Below are 23046 nucleotides of genomic sequence, written 5' to 3'. Positions count from 1 at the left end.
AATTGTACGTGTGGCGCCATCTCGAGAGCACAGCGTCAACTATATACATATATATTTCTTGCAATTATACCGACATAGAAAATTAATAATTAAATAATTACTGGAGAATTCTTGATCTTGGACGAGTTTTTAGTATGCAATTAATGCTTCGATGATACTTGCCGTTGAGGCCGTAAGAGACTAAGTTATAAGCGGCAATCATTTTTGGAGAACAAATGATTTGTGCCGGGAGGAACACAAAAAGCAATGGTACACGCGGCAAAATCTTATTGGACAAGCACACGCAACTTAAAGATTCTTTTGTGATCTTATTACTTTATGGATTTTCTGTTCAAAATTCGTAGAAAAGTATATAAATTAGAAGATCCTATCTACCAGAGGAAGAATAAATGTGAATTTCAATATTCATAACTCTAAGTAGAATCAGTCTTCCTTAGTCAGTCCAATTACGATTACCAAAAAAAACCGCACAAAATGATCAACGAATTGAGTAAAAAGAATTCCCGATAACATTTCCTGCAGGTTAAACTACAATTTCCCACCCGGAAAAGATAGACTCACCGTTTAAACCAGCCATCGTTCCCTGTCCACCCTCGATCTTCGTCGACATTTTCACGGAGCGAAGTTCACGACACCCTCGGTCTCACGGCGAGAATCCCAAAGAGTATAAATAAAATATCATGCGGATGCTCGTGCGCGTACTCCAATCGCGTTCTCAGGACTGTACCAACTGGGCAACTGCCTTATCCAAAACGAAATGAAAAACCGATCATCGATCCATCCTCAAATCCCATTAGCAGCTCCCAAGGTGTCACCTAACCTCCAAGGAAAAAACCGTCCTGTCTTCCGTTCGACGATCGAGCATCCACCGAACCGAGTAACAAAACCGCCTTGTAAAAGTGTCCACCAACAGCCCCGGTCGTTGGCCTATTTCCCCGGAAACCATCGACCAGGGCCGAAAAATCAACCGAGACATCCCTGTCACCTGGCTACTCAGGGTGTGTTTGCGCATGAGGGTTGCGGCTGGCTACCGTTTATTGACTGAATACTCCCGCGCATGCGGGCCGTTGTCCGCTCGCATCTCGCTGATCGACCTTCGATACATCGACTCGAGCGACCTCGCGTAACCTGGAAAAAATCTTCTAATCCGCGTAAAATAACGGAATCTGTTCCTCGATGAAAAATCACGGTGTACACGTAATCGGCAATCGTTTCCTGACAGTCAGACGAGGTCCAATAAGATACGGTATCGGGGGAGTTCGGTGAACGAGGTTTCAAAGCCGTTCGAGGTCGATCGAGATATCGTTGGGCGCGCGACGGCGGCGATATCGCGCGGCGGCGCCCGCTGGAAATTTTATCAATACCGCGGCCGTCTAGTCGCTGACAGTCGCTCGTGAAAAGTACGCGGTCGTCCGACGGGGTTGCCAGGCCAGCGGGAATTAAAAGCTGTATTAGCTCCGAGGGGAAAGCAGAAGCGAGCGACGAACCGAACATGTGAGTAAGAACCGATGTATTCGCGCGAGTGACCGCGTAATATTGGAGGAAACGATGGATCGTTGACGGTAGGACGAACGGGATTCGATAGAATCGTCCCAGGTGTATCGGTCCGAGAACGATGGAACGTCCGACGGGTCTAGATTGTTCCGTGGCTCCGAGCAGACCCAATTGAACGCCGGTTACTTAAAATTGAAAATTCTTACGAATGTTTCGTAACTCGAGGGAAAGGGGAAGGGATTCGTTCGAACGGCCAGCTCGTTGAACGGTGCCCTCGAATGTGTGTCAGTGGGAAGGGAATTTTCGCGGATGGACTTCGGAGGACTCACGATGGATTCAGTGGTTTTGCACGCAACTTGTGGATTTAATCATGGCCCTTGATTTTGTTGCCCGCGTGAAATCTCGGAAGTTGTACCGGTTCCATGAACTGTCTCGTAGGAAGGGGCTATTTGATGGAAAATTTGGAAAAGTGTTCGATGGGAGGAATGAACAGGGTGAAACCTTTTTGTGCCCGGAGGGTAGCAGGAAATAGGGGAATCGCTAGTTTCGGAAATGAGCTTTCAGCTGGTGGGATTTTTATTTTTGATATTCGAACGTGAAATCCAGTTATATTCGTTTCGAACGTTGAATAAGAATGTGTCACGGTGAATATTTGGAATATATTTCGATTATCTGAGGTTGAACGTTTTCTGTTCGATCGTGAACTGGGTCTCGACGTTTGTTCGAGGAGCCATTCGTGTCGGTTGAGATCGAAGCTGGCGGATTTTAAGACGCAATTTCCTAGGCCTTTGTCGCCAATCGATTCCCCTTTTACACAGCCAGTCCGCGACACACGACAGAATCGCCAATAAAGTGCAGCGAAGCTTAAAGCGAACCACCGAGGCGATTTCGTTCGGACGATGAAATTGCGTACGATTGAATTCCTGGGGGCCCTAGATGTGCACCCCCCCCCTCCCCTTTTCACGATCGAACGATAGCGAACAATAGGGGAACAGCCACGGATTGGGCAATCGATCCTCGAGTTCAAGAAAAAATATTCCATCGATCGTGGTGCTGTATTTTCGAAGTACTTTGGATCTTGGATTTTGTTTTCTTTGGGAATTTGGATTGGTTCTTTGGAAGTAATTCCTGAATACTTGTATTTCTGTGATTTGAATCTAGAGAATCGTATTGTTGTCCTCTGGAATCTTTATTGTATCCTCGATCGTTCCTCAAGAAGGAACGATCCTCGAGTTCGAGAAAAAGTATTCCGTTGATCGTACTTCCATACTTTCGAGGTCTTCAGGCTTCTTCGGATGCTTTCTTTGAAAGCGATTCTTGAAAAATTGTGGTTTTGCGATTTAAATCTGACGAGAATCGCATTGGTATCCTCTGGAAGCTGTACTATATCCGCGATTATGCTTCGCAATTTCTGATTATATTTCGATTCGTTAAACGATTTTTCTTTGGAAATAATTAGTAATAATTTCGTAGTTCCTGTGGCCGAAATCACAGAAGGATTCCGTTAATATTGTACTACACAATTTTAATACGTTTCCTTGTTTCCTCGACACGCGATCATTGCGAGGGTAGTCTAGGTTTCGATGATTTTTTCTCAATGACAACAAGCAAGGAACATCAATGGTCGTACATATAAAATCAAATCAATGTTATCTCAGTAGGACAGGAACGTTAACATATTTTTCGAGTCGGCGGAATCGCGGTGGCTTAATTACGGACATACACACACACACGCGTACCCACCGGTGGCAATCAATTGCGAAACACACCGGACTGTACGTCCCTACTCGCTGTTTCTATATTTAGATAATCAATGCCGTGTACATTTGCAGCAATGTTTCACGGCTTGTGCCGATGGAAAGTTGTACTGCCCAAAAATTTTTCGCTAGTAGTATGTCCCCGAATTGGTCAGACGAAATCTTATTTGGTCAAATAGTCATTCGAGCAACCAGGCTGTGTATTAATTTAACAATATTTTTAAATAGAGCGGAAGCATTAAATATTTCGTGATAAGGAAAAATGAACTTGTACCATTTTAAAAGGAAAAATGGCTGAAATAAGTACCAACCAAAAGTAGATTGTCCTGGAATTAGTCGGACAAAGTTCAATTACCAAACAGTTGACCTTTAATGAAATGGATTTAGCACGATGGTCTTGCGATACCATGCAAGTAGATTATTCCTAATTTGGTCAGCCATTCATAGTTACTGCTGAAATCATAAATCTACGTTGGAACATTCTGTCAAATTAATTATTTCATACCCGTGTAGAAAAAATGAAAATTGAGAAACAATAATGTTTTATTGCTAAAGAATTTGCAAAAATTTTGCCGAAATTATTGTATCCAACCAAGTTGTAACCCAATGTTACCAAAATTAGTCGAGAATTCTATCCAAGTAGATCGATTCTGTTTTAGTCAGACGATCTTCAGGTACAATTCGAAATAAAGGGAAGTAGTTAATTATAGTCAATCGATAAATTATTATAAATAATATTATACATCTAAGTAAAATAACCCTTGTAAAAAATTCGCTTGGAACAAAGCCTAACTGAATATCTGAACAATTTTCTAGATTAACAGAGCAGAAAATTTCAGAATATGTCGATTTGATGGGAGCTTTTGCATAAACCTGCGCAAAAACAACTAAACTTTCCCGTTAAATAAAATATGCTGTGCAACAAAATATTTTCAACGACCGTACGGTCAACGTAACAGGATCTCCAACGATTCTAATATTAGAACGCTTGTATGTGAATATTTTTTAAATGAGACCGACCCATTTTTAAACCTCCGATAAAGTTCCTCCGTATGCGGGCTGCACGTGAGTGCTGTCTGGAATCGATACTCGAAGAAGAGTTTGTTCTGGTACGTTAAAAGGCTGTCGATTTTTTCTTCGCCGACTTTGCCAACTTTTGTGCCTTAACTAATTTTCATCGTTTCCATCGGTATTGTCTACATTCTTTGTAACTTTTGTTACTGATATTTGTATTCCGTCCATTTCGAGCACTATAGTTTTTAATTCGAGTATACTATAGTCTACAATTAATGATACCATTACTTGCTTTGTCTCGTTTCCACCGAAGTATAAAATTCATTGATTAAAAAATTTTGCGATATGTAGTTTTCACAGATCCATCATTTTCATAATGGATTTTAATTATTTTTATGCGATTTTCGATTGAAATTGAAGACATTATAATAAACTGTGGACCTTGTACGTGACAAATGTCAAAAAACAGAATGACAAAACTGTGACCACATCCAAAATTGCCCCTATCCACTGTAGGTACCACTGGAATTAATATTTAATTTGCCATAATTATATCGCTTCGATTACTTATCCCTCTCTATTTCCTACGTTCGATTACAAATTGAATGCGTTCTGGTCGAGCACGATCCGCCTCATATCCCTCGATTAATAAACAAACCATCTCTCCAGTGAGCATTTCTCTTTCGCGTTCGCTTCGATACGTAATTGAATAACGACGATAACCGGCCGGCCAGCCCTCTCGATCGATATATTAATCCGATTATATAAGCCGATTGAACGCGTAAAGGCTCGGTACCAGGTGAACCACTCTCCTAGTTGCCTTTAAAAAAGAAGAAAAAAAAAGAAAGAAGAGAATGGAAATTTCCTGTAGCAGGCTTTTTCAAACGCCTACAATGATAGTCCCTTTCATTAGAAATTCAGTGACTATAATTAATCAAGGTCATTCAAGGTCACGGAAAGAAGAATGGTTCCATTCCAAAAAGTTAAGGTAACCTTGATATCTTTAAAAAAAATGACATAAAAACCAAAATGTTTTGACATTGTGTGGGCCCCATTGAACCATTCAACATTGTTCTTAAGACATTTGACGTATCTTCAAAAACAACAACGATATTTGAGGTGCAAACGTTAGGTGACTCACCCTGTATACTATTGGATAATATCTCGATAATGAACCTGTTAAAAAGCTCGTTAGGAAGTAAAAATGTCGAAAGTTCGTTGAATCGATGAACCAGACTTTTTTTCCCCATAGACGCTCCCTTCTCTTCCAAGAAGAAAAACTTTCAATGTCGACTGTCTTTCGATGGTAGAAGTTTCTGGGAAACGAAAGGTTAATATCAACTCGGAACGGTATATTTGATTCACCTGGCCGACAGATATTTCATACGTAAATACGGCTGACCTTTCCCCCCGCAGGTTAAGACCTTTCCCTGAAACAACGACGTCGTTCGTTTAATTATCATGAAAGTCTTGCGTTGGCGTCACGTCGCCAACTCACGTTTCTATAACATTTCCCAACGTGACGCCGCCCAGTCTCCGGTGTCGATCTGAATTTATCAGGTAAATCATGAACCGTGGAATTATCAAGAAATCTTCGTACGCGTTATACTGCAATTAATTGTTCGCTTAACCCATTAACAGTTGATTAAAATTACGACTTGTGGTAGAAAAAAAAAATGTATATTTATTTTGTTATTCTGAAACAATTGCGTGGACCACTATACCCGTATATTAAGAAATCAATCAACTTACTGTTCCGATCATCATCCTCATAACTCGAGATCTGCCCCCACTCTTCAACAAAGTAACCTTTCCGGTATTTCGAGCATCGACGGAAGACAATACGCAATTTTCGTCGTCGGCCCCGCAGCTTTTACCGGAACCGTGTCACGAACTCTGCCCTTTCGTTCGACCGCTCCTACCGGTGGGCAGCAGTGCAACCAGTCACCATGGGTACACGTAACTTCTGGGGGGAGGACGGAAGCTGCCGGTCCAGGCTCGATTTTCGCGATGCTTTCGACGCTCTCGCGGTCCCACGCGAGAAATGAATCTTCCCCGGGGCCATTAACGGCCCAGTCTTTCACGTGGGCGGACTCACGTTAAATCAATAACACGACGATGCCAAGGATAAAGAGGCAACTCGTGTGCTACCGTGTGCTTCCGAAGAAATTCAATTCTAAATTCTATGCTCGAAGAATTATGCGTTATTCTATATTATACTTTGAGGCATATTAATTGGAAGCTGTGATGATATAGGATATGTAAAAGCATTTATGTATTTGTATCACAAAGTTCTACCAATTTTCCTAATTTCCTATTTTCCTATTTTTTCTATTTTCCTATTTTCCCCATTTTCCGATTTTCCTGCGTTCCTATTTTCACACTTTACAATTATTATTTTACCTATTTATCCTGCTTCAGTTATATCCTATTATATTCTGATTGATTTCCTAGTGTACCATTACTGGATTACTATTGACTATTTTTTATAATTAAATGTATTAAAAGAAGAAAGAAAAAAACGTTACGTTTTCACAAGAATAAAATATATTGGTAGATACTATGCCAACTGAACACTGAGAATTTTATCGAGGAATCTTACTGTGGGTTATTTGTGAAGGCTCGGATGTGAAATTTGGATCGAGAGGAGATTATTTACCTTGGCACGGTAGAGTTAATCTATCTTCCGTGGGTTGAGGGTTCTTAGAGAAGTTGGATAGTGGGGGATTATTCCTGAGCAAGGTGTTACTTCGAACAGATGGGTTGTGGGTAATGGAGTGGCACTTGATTGGGATGAATTCTTCGTGTTCAAATTTCGTATAGTCTAGGGCAGTGAACTTACTGTAAGTAGATTGTTCCTGTACAAGTCAGACCAGATTGGATTGAGATTAATTGTGATATAAGTGGAATGGTATTTAATTGGGATGAAGTTTTCGTATTTAAATTTCGTTTGGCATAGGAACTTATTTTTGGAAACTTCCCTAAGTAGATTGTTTCTGGACAAGTCAAACCAGATTTTATTAAGATTATTGTTTTGGCAAGTAGAATATCCCTGAATAAGTCAGACAACGTTGGATCGGTATTAGCTAACAATTTTCTTACCAAAGGAAATTACCTACGATCTAATGATACTTTCTACGCAAAGAATCTTTCATGTGTACATTTTATATGGAATATTTCATCGTTCTGTCTAAGTAGAATGTCCCTGAATAAGTTAGACAAGATTGAAAAAATTCTTTTCACGATTCCAAGACGACGATCCCTATCGGTAACGAATTTCCGTCGACATTCTCCACGTAGGAAAAACGGAATTCGTCTGGCGAGTGGATCGAAACGAGGGAAGCAAAGAAAAAAGGTGAGGAGCGATCAGATTAGTCGTCCCTGAGGTTCGAACCAGCGTTGAATGGATGCTTACGGAAATCTCCTCGTGGAAACTCGCTCGAAGATTTCCCATTCGCTTTTAATCCTCCTTCCAACGTATGCATCGCGGGTGGCCATTATGCGACTGCATTTCCTCCTATTCACCGTTCAAATTCCCTTCTACCAGGGATTGGACCACTGACGATGGAAGAAAAAAAATCCATTTGCATTCTGGATCAATAAAGGATTAAATATTCAGTGAAAATCTTTCGAAATTCCTACTACGATTACTCTTGGGAATTGTAGATATCCGACAAATCTTCAAAGTCGAATTTCTCGAAAACGAAGTCTCGAATAAAAAAATTGTATTCTATATTTTCGACTTATTTTTTCACATAGAATCACACCCTAACGGATGTACCACCCAGTTACATACCACGCTGTATAGATCAAGAAGAAATGAACGACGGATCGGATTTGATATCGTGAAAAGTTTTCATTTCCCCGAACGGAAATACGATTCCAGGACGTTACCACGATGATCTCTGTTGTTTTCCAGGGCCACCGAGGGCGGTCTAGCACCGGATGCTGCTGCAGGCGCGGCACCAGGCGCGGCTTCCGGTGAGATCGTCGGGGGACCAAGAACGCCTCAACAGACCGCGGCGCAGAAACGGCTGCAGGCGACGCAGGCGCAGGTTGACGAGGTCGTCGACATCATGAAAACAAACGTCGAGAAGGTCCTGGAGCGTGATCAGAAGCTGTCCGAGCTGGACGATCGAGCAGGTGAGGGATCGATCGATGGGATACGAAATTTTTTAATAATTATTTTTTAATATTATTGCTTTGACATGGGCTTTTTTTGGGTGACGATTATTTGTTGTTCTCTATGCCTTATAGCGGGGGATACATTTTTAAGAACTTTTGGAAAATAATGTTTTGCATGTTTGACGCAAAACACATCGAATTGGAGGTCATTATTTTATAATGTTTTTAAGATCAGTAAGTAGAAGCATTACAAGCATATAAAAATTCACATTTGGAAAAACCGAAATTTCAGTATCAATTGCCGTTAAAGTACGTTCGTGATATCGATTCACTTTGTGACCCTCCGCGAATCGATGGCGGGTGTTACCTGTGTCTGACCGCTGACGATCCTTTTCCCCTGCAGTCTGACCATTCCCTGAGTTTCACTACGGCCCCACTCCAACTAAACGTTGGAAAGAATGACGTAGAAGTAGAATTTAACTAACAATTTCCTTAAGCAATTTTGCAATCCTACGGATATTTCTGAAGAAACGAAATTTTCACAAAAATTTTTTTTTCAAAATCCGTACGTGTAACGGAAACTACTCTAGGTTATAAAAATTTATAAGTTACATTAGATTTTATATTTGTTGTTCCGAAATTACACATTCCGCCAGCGTCCTATATTTTTTGTAAAGGATCTAGAAGACTAATCGTATATTAAAATTTATGCATGTTTTTTTTTAATCTCTGAAGACATTGTACTAAAACTAGGTAATAAAAAAATATTCTTTAAAAGAGCTTATTTTCCTGGTTATCACAGTGATGTTCCCCCTTAAATTTTTCATCGGAGAAAACAAGGCTTTAGATGACTGATTAATATAATCTTTTGAGCTTCTATTGATCCTCGCGATGATACAAAGAATCTTTCTCAAGCTGACTTCGAATGTGACCCGCTCGCCTCTCTGAAGAAACGCACAATGCAATCTCGTGGGATGTTGGAACTCGTTAGGGAAGTACCGTGTCGTCGTCGTCGTCGTAATTGTCCCTCCCATTTTGTTCCTTCATTACAAAAGGCGGCCGACATCGTGGGCGTTTCGTGACTTGCACCGAGAGACCCCAGTCTTCAAATAATGCAATTCTTCGAATCGGAAATCTACGATTTAATTGTTCTTAAATATATTACGAGTAATTTCTGTTAAAATCAGAACTTATTTAAAAGTTTCGACACTAAGTTGTTGCTTCCAAAATGAAAAAGTTTATCGTTTTAACTGCTCGTTATTTAAATTTATTTTAAAGTCCTAAAAAATAAATCTATTAATTTAAAGTGGAAAGAATTTCGAAACTGATACATCGTGATTTAATTCTTTCCAGATGCGCTTCAACAGGGAGCGTCACAATTTGAACAACAGGCGGGAAAACTGAAGAGGAAGTTCTGGCTACAAAATCTGAAGGTGAGACGATTGATTCTATGGTAATTATTTCGAGTGTCTCCTAGCTATAATAAAACAAAAATTCAAATGTAATGCTTAATCCATCGAGGACCAATATTTTGTATGCAATTTTTTTACGCGACGTTTTATGTGCAATTTTTCTTCAGTCATTTTAAAGAGTCCTTAAGAAATGCTTACTGAACTATATCACATATGTCAATTATAAACGTTTTATATTTAAAACAAAATTCCTTCATAAAAAGGAATTGTTTCGAAATAGATATTGATTTTCAGAATATGAAATTCATGTAGCAGTATTTTTTAATTAACCTTTATATTCATCATTTATTAACAAACTCCACTTAGACCAATACTAATGATAAGGTTGCAAAATTGGAAGCATGTTTCAACTTCGTCGAAGATTCCTGAACTAGAATTATCGATTCGCGATATTAATAATTCTCTTCTCTTTTTCTTCACAGATGATGATCATTATGGGCGTCATCGCGCTAATCGTGTTGGCCATTATCGTCGGTGAGTAACCCATAGACCTGCGTCGATAACACTTTTCGGTAAAGCTAATGACACTGCCAATTAATCGTCATTGTCTTAAGTGTTCTATGTGTCTGTGTCATTATTCGATGACACCCTGCCAGAGATTTCGAACGACCGATTCAGACCACGACAATCCGAAATGAACTACAATAGATCTCGATTCGTGTATAAATTCAACGGTACCATTTTTGGTACTGTTTTACAGTAACATTTTTCTGTTGGACTTGTTCATTTATTATTCATCTCTGATAAACAATCATTATCGGATCTGCAGTATTTAGAAATTATTTTTCCATTAGAATTTATTTTTTCATTAGAAAAATTATTATTCCATTTAGAAATTACTTTTCCATTAGAAAAATTATTTCAATATTATTAGTAATAAATTAATATTTTCCGTGAATGAAGCGGTCGTTCAGGCCTTATCGTCCACTGTCACTCCATATTTTTCCGTGTCGAGAAATGGTCCCTGTGATCAAAAGAAAAAAAATAAGAAATTGTGCTTTGCACGACGCGTTTGAACGTCGACGTTCTTGATGGAAGTGTCGCCAATCGGCTTGCACCCTGGCTCAACTGTTTCAACTAGTGATCGGTAATCAATCCGCTCCAAATGCGTTTAAACATCCGACGACAAGTTTAAACAGTTCAAGCCGAGTTTGGTCATGATCAAGATTTCAAACTGAAGGTCACTTTCGAACAGTCTGATAAAAATTCAAACTCCAAACAATCCGATAACATTCCAAACTTCAAACGTATCCGGACAAAATTTTTATTTGCATAAAAGTCTTCAATCTCGTATCAGACTGTTCGAAACCGACCTTCAGTTTGACCGCCATGATCAAACTAGACTTGACCTATCCAAACTCCTCGTCAGACATTTAAATCAAACACTTTTGAAGCAGTTTGTTACCTCCAACTATTTCCAACAGAAGAGAACCGCCTCGACGATAATAATAAAAGAAAAATACCGCGATTAATTTCTCACTGACTGACACCACATCATATATAACGTGTGAACTCTATGTGTTTCTCTTTTCCCGTCTAGCGAAATTCATGTAGACGCGCTGGTTGGTGGAAGAAATTTGTGTGTGAGTGAGTCTGAATGTAGAAAGCAACGCAACTGCCGACACTGCGTGTTACTGTTGTCTCTATCTCTGTCTCTCTATATATTAAAATAAACCCTGAGAATTTCCCCTGAATTCAACTTACCCCCACCACTACCCACTAAATGCAAGTGTTTGAAATTTCGTGAGAATCTCTGTCGTCACGATGATATGGTTTTCTTCCTCTTGAAAGCTTACAGAATGGAGAATGAAAACGTAAATGATCGTCGCTCTTTGAAAATAATAAAATTGATATTAATATTCTAATTACTCCACCTAATTTATTTGGGATAATTTGTAAAGTAGTGTATGAAAATGGAAAAGATCATTATGGTTTTATTTTGTTCAGGGGTGACTATATGGGGATTGCTATAATAAAATTACCTGGATCACTTAATATATAAGGATTTATACTAACTGAAGGAAACAAATTTAATAATAGTAATGTAAATCCTATATCTTCAATTGAGGAATATGAGGGAAAATTTAATTTCTTAAAATTTCTATTGATATCTGAATGATTATTAGATCCTGTAATGTGTAAAAAAAATAAGTGTAAAATTATACAGGATAAAATAATAAAGGGTAGTGTGAAATATAATGTGTAAAATCGTTCTAACGTGGCATTATTAATAGAAAATCCTTCTCCAATTCATTTAACCAAATTATTGCCGATATACAGGAGCGCTGATAATAAATTATATTTCGAGAAAATCATCAGAAATGATCATACCTTAAATAGGAAATGTTACCCTGAAGAAGGTAAAATAAATTCACGATAAAATCGACCATCCAAATGAACGAAACGCACCCTAATTTCGATCAGAAAGAAGGAAGAAACGAATACATCAGAGAACGAGTGAGATCCCCACGAGATTCACGCTTACCCGTCGATGTTACATACGACTGTCTGCCTGTAATAGGTACTTGCTGATGTGTATCTGTCGCTATCTGTAATTCTATTCAGCCCTTTATACAAAACCGATACCCCAATTGCTTCGTGGCTCGTCGTGAATTCACGAATCACCGATCTAATTGGCAATCGAGGATCGCTGGTGTGAAACAAAGAATAAGAAAAGAAAAAGCTGACGGTTTAAAGAAAAAAAAAATATCGGTGATTCGTGAATCCTCGACGAGCTGCGAGATCGACGTGGAGCCCAGAGCAAGACACGATCAAACAGACAGCGACACTACAAGACATCAACAAACAGAAGAGAGGCTTCGCCAATTGAGGGAATTCAAATGCCTAGAATCGATGCAATTTACCATAAAAATAAATAGAAAATTATACAGAGTGTCTCAATTATTTCTCGAATTTGAATCATCATACTTGTATGAATGATCAGACCTTAAGTTTTTTTTTTTACGAATACTCGTATCGATCTGAATTGTATAATACCAATTCAACAAAAACGATGAGCCTCTCGGGAACAATATTATAACGAGTCTTTCGCTTCTTTGCACCGATTCTAGCATTTCGATCGAAGCCTCTTCGACAATATTTCCGTTGACTTTACAAGAATCTCGAGTGACTTAAAGGAAACAATGAGATATAATATTTGTAGAGAAGAATCCTCGCAGGAAGCGTGGAAGTTAATCGAAAGGAAAATGCGTACAAGTGCTCTCGTTGGAACCGATTCAGCGTTTCCAAGCGAGAAAACCCGTGGAAAAAAAGACAATTTTTTGTCAGTAAATAATTTAATTGAAAATATAATTAATTGTTTTATTTTATTTTTTATTTTAAATTTCTCTCAGCCACGTAACATAAATTCTCCAAAAAAACCACACTACCACTCACCACCACCCCCTCGCCACGTAATTGACTGTTATGTGTCTGTCTGTATACAATTTTTTGGTGGTATCCTGTTTTTTCTTACCCTCCCCCCTGAACCCCCGTCGAAGTTAGTCCCAGCCAGTGATTTTCAATTTTTTGGTGGTTCACGAAATGTAAATAGACAGTGAACGGAACCCACTGTGACGGGAGAATTAACAGAGAGAAATAATAATGAAACGGATAAACGAAGAAATGGAAACGTGTAGTGAATGAGAACCGATCGAACACCACCGAGAAATGAAAACACGAAAAATAAATAAATAAAGAATGGACACCAGCACAACGACCATTTTTAACAAACACCACCCATCCTACGTTACAACAGTTAAGAACAACAATTACAACATCAACAAATAACAACAACAGTAACAGACATCGGTATCAGAGGTCTCTGTAACAAACGTGTCTTTTGTTTAACACCCCTACCTCCATTGTTCTCTTCGGTACGGTAAGCAACATACTTTTACTGTTTCCCATTTGGTACCACCCCCCCCCCCCACCCTAATATTTTTCTCAACTTTTTCTATAATATTTTTCTTACTTCCACGCGGGACCAGTCGAAACCGAAGTAATTATCATCAGTGACATGTACTTTGGAGAGAAAGTGATAAAATATATTGTAACTTTTTCTAATTTCTGTGAAAATATCCTAGGCAAGGAAATAGCATGTATGTTATAATTAGTGACATCGATCACTTTTTCTGACTTTGGTACTATCAGAACATATCGATTCATATTCATTCGATTTGAGCTGAGTCAATTATTATTTGGTTCAATTGAAATTACATACTTTTAACTGAAATAGTTTACTATCACCATAAAGACACCATTCTGATATACTCATATTCTGATATTCTGATTCTCTAATATTCCGATATATTGATATTGTAATATTGTAATATTTAATCATTCTAATATTCCAATAGACACCATTCTAGCTGCAACGAATCCCTAATCGAACATAAAAAGTGCCTAAAAACATTTTAAGTATTTCGGTTTCGACGTCCAGTATCTACAACATAATACTTCCTCCTTGACGCTCGAGGACACCATGCAGGTTCCAAGTTGAATTCTTCACCATCGTTCCCTGTGCGCAGAATTGAATCAGAATTGAATCGAACCGGAAATGAAATCTCTCAGAATATATTTCTTCGAGGGAGACAAATTCTGCGCGTAGGGTCTGAACTTTTTTTCTGCATACAGCATGAGACTTCTTTCTTATTCACGCCCTCTCCCGTATCGATCTCCCCCCTCTCTTTCTCTCTCTCTCTCTCTCTCTCTCTCTCTCTCTTTCGAGACTCAAAACACCGTTTCAGAATATACAATTACAATGATATATAAATATACAAACGAGATATCGGCTTCGACAATATAATTTTCTGGGACGATCTTCCACTACAACGCATGGCCAATCCTCGCTTGAACCGATCCCCCCGAAAAGCATGCAAGAAATCGTTATCGGTGCTTACCACGTTCAATAGATCGAAGGGTCTCGTTTGCGCTCGCTAGAACAGACGTGTAACACGTTCAACATCGAGACAACCTCTCCGATCCTTCGAAAATTTCAAGGTCATCGAGCTATTTAAAATAATTAGGATAGAGGAATTAATGCAAAAATATATCGATGTTGATGGGCATCACTTTGAGCATTTATTAAAATTAATTTCCTACAAATCGACAGGATGCGAGATATTTAAGGTGCTCGAACGAAAATTGCCTGATCTTTCTATAGAGTTAATATATTTATTATAACAAAGTTGTCTTGTGTCAGTGCTTCGCCAATTATCGAAATTTCGTCTGAATGAAATAAGAAACGTGATTCGATCCGCCGAAACGAAGAAACGAGAATAACCTAACTGATTCACGTGATCTTTGAGCAAAAAGAAAAATCCAGGATTCCCCAGCCTTTGACGATGTTGAACGTGTTAAATGGCCCACTTTCGAGGCTTCCGGTTGATCGTGTTCAAAGATAAACGTGTAACTTGCAAGACATACTCCCCGATAGATAGACATGTGCCCCGTGTAGATAAGATACAGTAAATCCTCGATTATTGTCCAAAGGCTCCTCAACGCTGAGCATTAAATATTTCATAAACTAACGGTCATTCGCAGCTGAAACAGACACCATTCGCTTCAAACCTCCGAGCTCTATTACTATGCTAAACCTCATTAAAAAGTGAGTACCGAGGAGACTTCGAACACTCATCCAGAATTTACTGTACCAAGCTGCAAAAGTAACACAACTCGAAATCCTTAGTTTCTCAAAGAAAACATCAAAATGTATAGTAACCAATCCACAGTCTCGCTCCAAACAGTAGAAATAACGAATTAGCCTAAAAGTTATATTACACTTTCGTTGATAGGTCGAACAATGTTTTTGAAAATTTTCTCCTATAATGATAAATACGTTTCTCGAGTTGTGTCATATTTTTGTGTGCAAGAATTGCGACACGTTTGTTCCTCTATGGCGAGCGTTTCGATGTTTAGAGTTAGCGGATGTTTATCATTGTTTAACGGCTGTAGCGCGAACTAGTGGATGTGTTTATTGTATATTACGTAGGCTGCATGCGATCAGTTTCGAGTTACATGTGAAATTTATATGTGATACTTATGTGTACGTAGAATAAGTTTCGGAATTGTGGACGATGATCGAGGATCGGTGATCGTTCAGATCATTCGTGGTCTACGTCGATATTTAGCCGTGTCTGACTAGGAACGTCTCGATCTACTAGTTTACACAATTTTCTTCCCCATTTTTCTGATCTACAGAGATTCTTCCAAAATTGATTTATCATTCAAGGTTATGATTGTAACGACTCAATTAATAATAATTAATTGGAATTTTACAATACAAGGAACGCTCGTAAACATAAAAATTAATTTTACACTGGAAGAATTCATTTTAGGACATAGGGTGAATGCAACAGTAAATGAACATTATACATAAAAGTTATTAACATAAATCAATATTAACCTTCTTTAATTACTTGTTTAGAACAATTAAGAACTCGAGCGACGAATCATAGATTGTTTTATTATCACAATAATTTGACGCGATTGTTTGTTCTATCAAGAATTAATTTTAAAAAAATCTCGAGTACACGATCGACCTTTGGCCCCGATCCCCGTCCACAAAAGACTTGAATCCACGATTCTGCATGCGATCGAACCGCGAGAAAAGATACGGGGTGGGCTTAAACCCTTCGGAGGGGTGGGGCGAAAAAAGAAAGAATCGCTGACCAAAAAAAAACCATGAAGACGGTCCAGACGAACAAAAACAAAAATTAAAAAAACGGGGACGGTACCAAAACTCGGCTGTGTTGTTCTTTTCAGCGATAGCCACCGGCGGCAGCGACTCGCAAAATACTGAACACGTGAGTAACGAAAATTAAGCCCCGAGACAACCAACCAAAAACAAACAAAAAACCCAAAAAAAAAAAAAAAAAAAAAAAAAAAAAAAAAAAAAAAAAAACAAAGAACAAAACAAAAAATCAACCGAATAAAAAAACACAGGCAGCAACAAAATAAACACAAGCAACACCACGCGGTTAGCCAGCCAAAAGAGAGAGAAAGAGACGTGGAGAACAGGAAGTGAAATCGGGGGCGTGGGAGAAGTCGATCGACGTGTGTTAAGAAAAACGGGAAATAAGAAAAAGAAAAACTAAGCAACAATCGAGGTAGTTTATATCGAAAGGAATCGGAAGGAAGACGAACGGAATGGAGAACAACAACGATGGGACCATCGACGAAGCGTCCATCGATGGGTTCTCGAAAGGAAATTGGATGAAGATCGTCATCGATCTTCGAAACTTCGATAGAAAAATCGAACGAATCTAGGTGATCGTTGGAAAAAGTGGAGATGGTGGAAGGACTCCGTCGAGGGAACTATAGAGGAAAGAAGACGATTATAGGTTCTTTGTTACGGATCTCGATCGATTCTTGTGTGGAAACGATCGGTTTCGGTGTTCGATGGGAAATGGACACAGGCGAATGGACGAAGGCTGGCTCGAATCCGCGAATTTCCAGGCTCGTTTGGAATAATCATTAATCAATGTCGGTTAAAAAGCTGTGCAGTTTTGTATGGTGTGGTAAACGATAGAACGTGATTTGTTTATTTATGTGATAGATAGAGGAACTGAATTAAATCGCGAGGAATGCTTGCCTTCCTTCGTCCACGATCCGTTCAATTGATCCCACGCGGAATGTAAAGAGAGAAAAATCGAACGCAACGGCCAGTGTTTACAGAAACGCTAATAAACGAGATCGGGATGGATAACAGCGAGAGATCGCGATACACAGGGTGTCCGTGAAATAATAATAAAGAAAAAAAATATGCAAGCCAGAATTTTCGATCCTTTTCAACGAAGGCAGAATCGTGATCGGTAGCAGTGTTTTCTCGTTGTAACTCCTCCCCCACTTTTCCCGCCGTGATGAAGTGCCGAATAACGATAAATAAAATGCGTGTATAAATGTATATCGACGTTTACTTTATAAACAATCGTGTGTGCTTTGAGCCGCGAGACGGGGGAACGGCCTGCGATCCAGGATCGAGATTTGCGAGTGGAATCTCAGGATAATTGAAAAAATTTTTTCCCAGAAAAAAATTACGATTTTAAGGATATATTGTTGCTGAAGTTTAAAATAATCTATATGAGCTATAAAAGAAATCTATCTCGGTCATCTTCGATAGGTAAACCTTGGATTCGAGGATCTACCATTTTCCTGATCGCTGAGAGTATTGTTTTCCAGAAAAAATAGGGGACACTTTCGCAGGATATGATCGAGATGAAAATTAAGAATGTCAAAATTGCGTTCGGGGCTTCGTTTTCAAAGTGTCCCAGATTTTTCTTAATACCCTGTATATTAACGCTTGAAACGGGCGCTGAAACTATTGCCTCTGGATCGCTGCGATCTCGTCTCGCGACACGTGGACGCATGTGTGACATCTCGTGCTGTAAATAATAACATTTTTCTCCTTCACGTTCGTTCGATTACGACAAAGCACCGCTGATTAAACTGAGACTCGAGGCGATAAGGAACAGCGAGACGTGTGAATGAACGGGAGAGAGAGAAAGAAACGATCGAAAGAGAGAGTGTGTGTTATCCTTTGTTCTATCGCGTCTTTCCCTTCAGTCGACGGAAACATATACTTATATTCGAAGAGGAGAAAAAATGAAGTTTTAGGTCCCGGCCTGCCTTCGTCGAAAACGACGTAACCAGAGCGTTTTTTTTTTTTCTCAAGCAACCTGTGCGACGACACGAGAAAATCGCGTATATACCAAAAATAAATTCAACAAACGAACGAGAAAATTAATGGAGATAAAAAATATGTTACGAGCGAGAAAAGAATGAGAACGAAATCGAAGGGAAAAGAGAGAGAGAGGGTGAGAGACGCCACATAGGCGACTATATAGGTTCGTTTTAAGGCTTGAAGAATTATCTACAGATGTTATGTATACATGTTAATAATATTAATAATACTAATGATAACGATGATGATGCTAATAATAACGTGAATAAGAATAATTACGATAATAAATAACAACAATAACGATAATAAATAGCGCGGGAGGAACGAGTGAGAACGTGTGGCGTTGGACGGGAGCGATCGAGTTCGATCGCCGTGGATCATTTCGGTTGGCGATCCACGGGACCGTGGAACGTGTAGAAAATATCGCGGAAAATATCAGATTTCTCGCGGAATCTGTGTTTCTTTGAGGTTGAAGAGACTCGGAAAAGTCAGAGATCCTCGGTGTCTCACGAATCAAATTCCGTCGATCGTTTCGCGGATTTTAGAGAAATCAACACCGCGAGATCGTTTTCTGATATCTTTTACACGATCCCACGGTGGAGAAATGTTATCCCCGAAGTGTATACTCGTCGCCCGTGTTCAGCATGGAACCGATTTACGGGAACGGATGTTCGAGAGAACCGTGATTTTTTTTTTCAGGCAGAAAGTAGCTGGTGGTTTTTGTTTCACGGATTCGTTTCGTTTTTTTTTTTCGTTTCTTATCGAGTCCCCCTCTCCGTGTACCGAATCAAACGATTCTTAAGAAGAAAAAAAAATGGACAAAGCGTATAATTCGATGGAATATCGATTCGATAACGCAAAAAAAAAAGGGGTTACTTCTACCTCGAGGGACGAAAAAGACAGAAATTGAACAACTTGTTTTCAAAAAGAATCAGGTGGAAATGACGCAAAACGTTTTTCTACCCAAAAGATACATAGCTTTTTTAATCATATTATGCTAAATTTTGATGAAGAAATAGTATTAACAAATCGACATATCGCTTTTGATACAATTCATGTTTTTTTTGTTTTTGTAAATCTGAAGGCACAAAAATGGATTTTGAAAATAATTGAAATTTCGAAGACGATCTCCAATTTTCAATATTGCACTTTTCATACATAATGGCCACACTTTGAAGTGAAAATATGAAATGTCCATGGAAAAAAATCGTCTTTTTTTCCTTCGTTGTTAATAAATCGAAAATGAAATTTAAAAAAAAGTGAGATCGACGTCAACCGTGTAATGTTTCATTCGAAGTTAAAAAAATGGAAAAGTTGATTTTTTTTATCCATCCAGATAGATAGTAACCCCTTAAGTGAAATCGGTATAGAATTATTCTTTTCGTTATTATAGAAATTTACGAATAATTTTTAACAATGCATTACGGATCACGAATCGATTCGTAATTCGTGCTCGTTACACGAGGCCAGGCACAAAGAAGGAAACCGACACAATTCTTTTTAGCGAAAGAGAAAACCAAATGGGAAGCATCGTTCGTAGACGTTTTCGAATACGTTCGGAACAGCGTTTCACGAATTCTTCAAAAAACCTCTGTACCGTCATTTGCGACACCTTGACCCGATTCGAGGCCGTTAATTATTAACGACGATTATTGATCATAATTATACCGCTTTCAAACATTGTACAGTGTCGAATAAATAATTACAAGTGCGTAGTCAGAAACCAAAAGCAATCCAAAGGCAGCTTGTCGAGACAAACGACAGAAACGAAGGAAAACGGCAGTTACAAAAAAAAAAAAGAAAAGAAATACCTTTTTCTGTGACTTCGTATTAGATCTTCCATAATTTAAATCCAATTTCTTTTATCTAATTTTCAATTATCGAGTGATAATGTCACCGATCGAAGGGACCAAAGTGATATTCGTCTCGATCAAAGATAATATTGATCATCTAGATCGAAGGCTTTCAGGCTAACGCAAAGAAGAGGATCATTTTTAAAAGTGCCCAGTGTATTCTTAAGTCGAATAGGAGGTAAGAATATCGAATCTTACTTTTTCTTTCTTTTCTTTTCTGTTTCTTACCGAACACCGTTTTCCCTCCTTCGATCATTTCCAGAGGAACGTTTCCTGAGGTGCAAATCGCACGAAGAGAAGCGTGTTTAATTGGCGGGAGAGTGTCGACCAAAAGGGTGGCTCCTTTTATTCGACTCACGTTCACTGTTCCTCATCGATCGGCAAATAAGCAGACAGATACATAACTCGTCTTTTGTTCCTTTCACGGAACCGGTGACGAAAACATCCGAGCTTCGTATTTTCCCGATGAAATCGGACCAATCCTTGAACCTTCATCCTCCAATTTTCCTCGTTTTAAAAACCCCAAAATCACTGATAGGATTAAATTATATTCTCTATCATATACAATGACGCGTTGAATACGGCTTAAAGACGTCTCAGATTATTGTCCTGGCCCGGACCCGAGTTCGGAACGATAATCGAGTAGAGTCTATATCTTTAGCCAAATTTAAAATACAAAAATAACAAAGTAATTAATTAGGTATTTGAAATTACTATGTATTTCACATAAAACGATATTTTTATTTTCAAATCACAGTATTGAAAATAAAATTCCCGAAGTAAATTATTTCTTATTTTCATTTCAAATACAATTTCTCCAGGTCTGATCCATAACGTATTTGCATTTTTCAGCGAAATTCATGCCAGAATCGGCGCCACCGCCGCCGCCGCCGTACGCTTATCCACCGCCTGGCATACCTGGCCAGGTGCCCGGAGTTCCGCCCGCTGCCCCGGCCCCACCCGCTGGCGGAGCCTCTGGCTCGCAGACCGCCCCCGCAGCGTTTGTCGGTAAACTGACCGGTATACACGGCGTGATGTAAAACTTCGACCCACCCGTGAACGCAATACGAAATTTTCCAAGTAAAGAATAATGTTAAGTAACGAACAGAGAGAACGAACGATAAAAGATCGAAGATAATGGCCGCCGTAACAGAGAGAGAGGCATCTGTCCCCAATTAATCGTGCAACTAATAGGTAATATCTTCTCGATCACACACACATACACACACAAATACACGATTTAGAACGGGTAATCGCGAGCTCTGAACCGCGAGTGGAATAAACGTTCGAGGATTTAGAGACATTGGTTTGATTGTTAATATGTTAACTGCGTCGTCGATCCTCCGGCGATCGAGTTAGTTTCAATTGTAAATCGTGATTTCTGTCCTCTTGATGCGTCTGGAAGCCTCAAGGGACGCGGGCTAGTTCCTTTGAGCAGTTAACGTGTTAATGGGATTTCGGGTGGTATGTCGCGGACCTTTTCATGGGAGATGATCGTCAATGACTACTGGTTTTTGTAAATTGGGTAGTAAAGAATTGTGAGAAAATGTTTTTAGTTAACCTCTTGAAGGATACCGGCATATATTTTTAGTTTTTTCTTTCACTCAAGCATCATTCCGAAACTGTAATTAAATATTCACTTGGAATTTCCCCCCAGTAAAAGTGGATATTCTACTAATTGGATTGTCGTTAGTATTTATAAATATATTTTAATTAAATATTTGGTCTTTGTAAATTCGTCCCTGAATGGAAAATGATTATTTTTAAAATACTTTTATTTTTCAAAGTTATCGAGTGTAGTGGAGATTGTGCTTCGTCAGATTCAGTACCTATTTCTAACGAAATCGAAAGAACACCGATTCAAATCCTTGAAAAATCCTTGGTAGATTCTAATCTCCTTGAAGCAATCTGCAAAAAAATCGAGATTTACCAGAGCGTACACCGTCTAACCGATTATTGTACATCCCTGAAGACGAAGAATCTGTGAAAATATCCCAGAAACAGTATCCAATGACCAAGTTTCACCTCTGAAAAGGTCCTCGACGTGAATATTCCGTCACTTCCGCTCTGTTTCGATCGAAAATCGGCCGTAGTGGAGAGTCGTTCCTGCCTCTGAAACGTTTATTTCGATCTAATGGTAGATCAAGATCATCTACGACCGTGATTCTCGATGCCAGTAATTCCTCCGTAGTTGACCCCTAGCTGAAGAATCGGTTATCAGAAGAACGAGAGAGAGAGAGAGAGAGAGAGAGAGAGAGAGAACGCGAAAGGAAATTATGAAATTGTCCGCGCGCTAGCGGACGGGAGAACATGTGTATCTACGTATATGCGTGTACATGTACATAAATTACTACGAATTGTCGATCTAAGATTAAACTATTATTATTATATATATATATATTATATATATATATAAATAATGTGACTTATAAATAACATTTAGCGGCGAAGCAGACTCGAGACAGAGACCCCCTGACAGAGAGAACGAAAGAGAGAGAATGAGAGAGAAAGTGTGGGTGAGAAAGAGCGAAATTGTCAAGCATGAACTTTTATTTTTTTTTTTTTTTTTATTCACCGTTGTATACAACGTTCACGCGGGATTTCTGATTGTTGTTGCCGTTGTTGGATCATTTCCGCGTTGAATATCT

General features: G+C 39.0%; 1 protein-coding gene across 3 annotated transcripts; it reads left to right on the top strand.

The window, feature by feature from the left end:
- The first annotated feature begins 1379 nt into the window (after window positions 1–1379).
- Window positions 1380–21974, top strand: LOC107194151 (vesicle-associated membrane protein 2). 3 transcript variants are annotated; one of them, XM_015583718.1, is made up of 6 exons: window positions 1380–1494; window positions 8185–8408; window positions 9744–9823; window positions 10285–10336; window positions 11403–11445; window positions 16628–16760. In XM_015583718.1, coding segments are annotated over exons 1-5 (372 nt in total). In that variant the 5' UTR covers window positions 1380–1492; the 3' UTR covers window positions 11417–11445; window positions 16628–16760. The 3 variants fall into 3 exon arrangements, with proteins under 3 accessions (XP_015439204.1, XP_015439202.1, XP_015439203.1); XM_015583716.1 differs by lacking the exons at window positions 11403–11445; window positions 16628–16760 and adding an exon at window positions 21251–21974; XM_015583717.1 differs by lacking the exon at window positions 11403–11445.
- Window positions 21975–23046: the final 1072 nt, after the last annotated feature.

This window comes from Dufourea novaeangliae, unplaced genomic scaffold (genome assembly GCF_001272555.1).
Source record: "Dufourea novaeangliae isolate 0120121106 unplaced genomic scaffold, ASM127255v1 scaffold21, whole genome shotgun sequence".
NCBI lineage: Eukaryota > Metazoa > Arthropoda > Insecta > Hymenoptera > Halictidae > Dufourea > Dufourea novaeangliae.
This window is presented reverse-complemented; position numbering and strand designations above follow the sequence as displayed.

What these genes read in the sequence shown, in the direction of transcription:
- LOC107194151 (XM_015583716.1), top strand. An exon ending in CGAGCTGGACGATCGAGCAG is followed by an intron (nt 8,409 to 9,743) that starts GTGAGGGATCGA and finishes AATTCTTTCCAG; the next exon opens with ATGCGCTTCAACAGGGAGCG. An exon ending in TCTGGCTACAAAATCTGAAG is followed by an intron (nt 9,824 to 10,284) that starts GTGAGACGATTG and finishes TTTTCTTCACAG; the next exon opens with ATGATGATCATTATGGGCGT.